The following is a 5,000-nucleotide window of genomic DNA, read 5'->3' on the forward strand; positions in this document are numbered from 1 at the left end:
GAAAATCTGTAGGAAATAAATATTCAGTAGGTATTCGGTAGGAAATAAAATCCAATAAAATCTGTAGGTATTCCGTAGGAAAAAATGTTGGTAGGTAATCTTTAGGTAAAGTAGTTGGTAGGTATTCTGTAGGAAAATCAGTTGATAGGTATTCTGTAGGAAAATCAGTTTGTAGGTAATCCGTAGGTAAAATAGTTGGTAGGTATTCTGTAGGAAAATCATTTCGTAGGTATTCCGTAGGAAAATAATCCGTATGTATTTTGTAGGAGTTCCGTAGCTAAATAACCCGTAGGTAATCTGTAAGTACTCCGTAGTTAACGTGTTCTGTACGTATTCCGTAGTTAAATTTGTAATAGAATATTCCGTAGAAAATGCGTAGGAACGTTTGTAGCTAATTTGTAGGAAAAAATTACCCACGAGAGTTTTTCCTACAACTCGTTTTTTGTAGGAAATCTGTGAGTAACGCCTTGTTCCTACGGATTTACTACCAATTATGCTGTAGGTAATTACTTAGTTTTCTAGTAGTGTAAAGCTTATCCACCTCCACCTATATGTAGATTTATGCTGACTATTATGTTAATAACGATCGAACTCAAAAAGCAAAATCCATAACAATGTTTCTTGGTTTTCTGCATTCTACGCTTGCGAATCCCTGGTTTGTTTATGTCCTTGGGATGCAGAGACATGAAAAGGGAAACGTTGATGCTAATGGGGGTGTGTGCTTAGATACTTTAAGATTTGCCTTCTTGACATTAAACATTAGAAAATTGTGAACCGATTATATAACACGTTTCTAGAACGCTATATTTTTTATTTTTTTATTTTTTTTTGAATATTGTAGAGTAGATCCAAAATTTATTTATTAGTTATTTTCTAAAAGATTGATTCCTTGTCCATCACATATGGCTATATTTAATAAATGATTTAGATCGTGCTTGATGGGTTATAATATAGTCAAAATTTCCAGATTATGAGATTAATATAATGTATTGCTTGGTCAGCCCATCACATGCTTACTGGGCTTTTCGGAAGAGTGGTGTGTGTTTTTTTATTTTTTATTTTTTTATTTTTTTGTTTTAATTATTTATTTATTTAATCGAACTAATAAATAAAATAATTAACCTGAAAAGATATATAATAGTATAAAGACGTTTTTGTTTAGTGTTAAAGAGAATATTTTAGTGGTTAAGTCGTAAAAATATTATTTTTATGTTATTGTTTTGTAATGAATTGTATTTTATTATTCAATAATAAATAAATGAATAGTCACAGGTCGAAACAAAAATTAGAATTTACTATAAAAATACATATACATATTATAATCAACTATTTTTGTCAAATACACCCTTTATCTAAATCGGTTATAAAAACAAACATGCACGTTATAATATATATATATATATATATATATATATATATATATATATATATATATATATATATATATATATATATATATATTTAATTCATGTTGTATACATGTTGAATTTTACATATTATAATCAACCAATCAATTATGTTCCAATTATATCTTTGAGGCAACGGAAATTTCCCAAACATCGACACTACAAGCTTAGTTTTCACAAGGTTAATAGGCATAACCCCTTTATATCAATTTCTTTAAATTTTAATTCCTATCATCCTTCAAATTGACTCAATTTTACCATTTTCAAGAGACACTAACTCAGTGAGTCGTAGCAGAAGCAAATCAAAGTCATCTTGACTCTTGATAAGACTTAATCTGGCATAACGATCTTTGTCCCTGTAAGTACTTCCACCACGACTTGTAATTTTTCCTGCTTCTAATACCGCACCACAATCGTCCTCTTCTTCTCGCTCACATTTTACCCAAGCGTAAGCTACAATGATTATCAAGTCATGTCTTCTTCTAATTTATAAAGTTAAACTTACACAAATCAAAAAAGAAAAAGAAAAAGAAAAAATGTAATATTACCAGGAGATGGTAGCCTAGTTTTGTTAAAGAAATTGCAATGGAGAGGGTGTCTCTCTTGGATTGAAAATCTTGTTGACTTTGAGAAAACGGAAGTCAACCTATCCCAACGTTCTCTCATTTTAGCATAAGCAAATTTGAAAAGTTGTGTACCATCGTCTTCAACGACTACTTTTAGAAGCTTCAAAACTCTTAATTGGGTGTCCTTTGAAATCCCTAAATCAGCAACTTCGATATATTTTGAAACTTTCTCATATACATCCTTATCTTTTATCACCGCCCATCTATGTATAATGAAGTATTGACAAAATGTCGTTATATAAAATCCATAAGACAAGCAAGAAGTAAAAGCATATGTAAAATATATAAAATGTAGGTTATATGTGAATCCTTGTGTATTATATGTAAGGTATATATGGAGTCAAGGATTATCTCTTCAAAAGAGCTCTTATATATATATATATATATATATATATATATATATATATATATATATATATATATATATATATATATATATATATATATATATATATATATATATATATATATATAGAGAGAGAGAGAGAGAGAGAGAGAGAGAGAGAGAGAGAGAGAGAGACTCCAATACTTATTGAACCATATCGCACTGATGTGGGATACAATAACACTCCCCCCTTAGATTCGCAGGCTCGATGATGATACATAGGGATGTGTTAAAACAAGGGGGGTGCGGGACGTCGACTTTGATACCATTGTGTTTGTGTATCCCATATTGGTGCGACACGACCCCATAAGTGTCTATATATGTGGTGGTATCCTCTCTCATCATAAGGGTTTTTTTAGAAAGAGGAAAGACTAAAACATATATAAACACTTATTGGACCATGTCACACCGATGTGGAATACAATAACACTCTCGAAATAGTCTTTATGGAGAAAGAGGAGACTCCAACATATATAAAGACATAAGAGACTATGTCTTACCGATGTAGGATGCACTAACACTCTAACTCGTAAAGGGAAACTCGATGAGGTCAGACATTGATGTGTTATTTAAGTTCCATGGGTGCAAAAACGGTTCTGATACCATGTAAGATATGCGTGCAGTCCTTAGTTTACTCTCCAAAAGAGCCTTTATGGAGAAAGGGAGACTTCAACGTATAGAGGTTAGACAATGATGTGTTATGTCCTCCTCATAGACGTAAAACCTACCAAAAACACTAACACTCCTCCTCATATGAAAGCTTAATGAGGTTAGACAATGATGTGTTAAGTGCCGTGGGTATAGACGTCGACTATGATATCATGTAAGATAGATGTTGAGTCCTTAGTTTACTCTTTAAAATAGTGTGTACGGAAATATGATAGACCCCAACATATATAAAGACATAAATGACCATGTCACACCAATATCAGATACACTAGTATTAAAACTTACCCAAAACGCACACCAGCATGGCCTGTGAGCTTTGAAAGAGTAAAGATCATGAGATCATGATCAGAAGGGCCTGGAATGGGTGTAAAATGTGGCCAAAAATATGCATGATCGTATATAGTCTTCCCTCCAAGAACCGATGTCTTTAACTCCCCATCTGGATTGTTTGGTGAGGTTACAAATTCAATCACATCCATGTTGTTTTTTGTTGCATTATTTAATTTCCATGAGTTTGTATCTCCTTCAAATTGAAAATCCTCCGAATTAAAAAAAGATGTTTGAGTCTCATACATCTGTAGATCATCAAACAACAAATCCAATCAATAAATCATATAAAGGTACATCTCGAATAGGATTTTTATAGTGATTAAAACTTGTTTACCGGATAGTATGGGATTGTAGCCACAACATTGGAAGGTGAAGACGAGTTTTCAGAAGAAAGAGCATAAACAGCGGCACTAAGGAGTTGAGATGATCCGATACCAAAAACCAAGTATCGATCTTCAGTGATTGCATTCCCCACAATGGAATGTAATTTGCGGATGTATTTTTCCACCTCCGATGACATCATGGTGTAGTCAGCGTATCTGTAACTCATTCGATGCCATCCTGATACAACAATCGCACTCTTCTCTGCATTTTGCATCCAAAATGGCTCCAAAAATATTGGATCCCCACTGCACAAAAATGATAGTAAGTTTGTTTGTTCATCTTTCTGATAAGCCCGATGCACAAATCCAATTGATCATGAAATCTATGCAGTTTGTAGAATAACCATATACAATTAAACGGATTGGACCTTGAACTTTAGAACAAGTATTTCATGAGCATGTGTAAATAATTCACCACTAAATTTATTATACTCCTTTCTGGTTTAACTAACAGTTTGAATCACAAATTCATGTTAAAGTCAACGAAAATAGAATATGAAGGAATCACCCACCCACCAGCATCGGCAGAACAATCGGGAGAGAATTCAGAACAATCAATACCACCATAACAATCGTAGCACTCACAAACAGTTTGACCATAAGAAATCAAACTATCAAGGTAAGCTCTGCCATGGCCGGAACATGAGATTGCTGCGACGGCTTCCGCCTCCGCAGCTGCTTTTTCACTCCAAGTCAATGACGGACGATAAACAGTCTCATGCTTCTTCTCTCCCCACTGTAAAGCTCCTCCACCTCCACTTACGTACAGGTTTATGCTGAATAATATATTGATCACTATCGAACTCAATAAACAAAATCCATAACAATATTTCTTCGTTTTCTCCATACTGCTTTTCCGGATCCCTGGAGGTTTGTTTATGATTTTGTAGATGATGAAATGAACATATTTTAGTCGTTATTCATGAGATCGTGCGTCCAGAAAATATTATCATTGGCCTACGGAAATTGAACTTATAGGCAACTAGCTTCTAGAATTCTGAAAAAAAAAGAATTTAAATTAAATGAAGAATTATAAGAAAAGCAATTAAACATTTGAATATTACAAGTAGTTATTATAAAATCTCTTGCACCGTTTATTATCTGGATAAAATTGAATTGTCTAATTGGATAAATTAGATTGGATAATTTGGTTCAGATATTCGGATTTTTTTTGGATTGGTTTTCAACAAAACCGAATTAC

General features: G+C 33.0%; 1 protein-coding gene across 2 annotated transcripts; it reads right to left on the reverse strand.

Annotated features, from left to right (window-relative positions):
- Nucleotides 1-1,502: 1,502 nt before the first annotated feature.
- Nucleotides 1,503-4,755, reverse strand: LOC145074667 (tryptophan aminotransferase-related protein 4-like). Of its 2 annotated transcripts, none has more exons than XM_079020999.1 (5): nucleotides 4,312-4,755; nucleotides 3,751-4,045; nucleotides 3,372-3,661; nucleotides 1,955-2,235; nucleotides 1,503-1,859 (listed from the first exon to the last, which is right to left on the reverse strand). In XM_079020999.1, exons 1-5 carry the CDS (start codon nucleotides 4,644-4,646, stop codon nucleotides 1,645-1,647), a joined length of 1,416 nt encoding a protein of 471 aa, XP_078877125.1. In that variant the 5' UTR covers nucleotides 4,647-4,755; the 3' UTR covers nucleotides 1,503-1,644. The 2 variants fall into 2 exon arrangements, with proteins under 2 accessions (XP_078877125.1, XP_078877126.1); XM_079021000.1 differs by having other exon boundaries at nucleotides 4,316-4,450.
- Between the last annotated feature and the right edge of the window lie 245 nt (nucleotides 4,756-5,000).

This window comes from Lactuca serriola, chromosome 9, assembly GCF_051521515.1.
Source record: "Lactuca serriola cultivar US96UC23 chromosome 9, Lser_US96UC23_V15, whole genome shotgun sequence".
In the NCBI taxonomy this organism is placed as follows: Eukaryota; Viridiplantae; Streptophyta; class Magnoliopsida; order Asterales; family Asteraceae; genus Lactuca; species Lactuca serriola.

Coding starts and splice junctions, on each gene's coding strand:
- LOC145074667 (XM_079020999.1), bottom strand. CDS start 4,646: ATGGAGAAAACGAAGAAATATTGTTATGGATTTTGTTTATTGAGTTCG. Junction 4,046..4,311: donor TGTTCTGCCGATGCTGGTGG/GTGGGTGATTCC, acceptor ATTTTTGTGCAG/TGGGGATCCAATATTTTTGG. Junction 2,236..3,371: donor CATGCTGGTGTGCGTTTTGG/GTAAGTTTTAAT, acceptor CATTATACATAG/ATGGGCGGTGATAAAAGATA.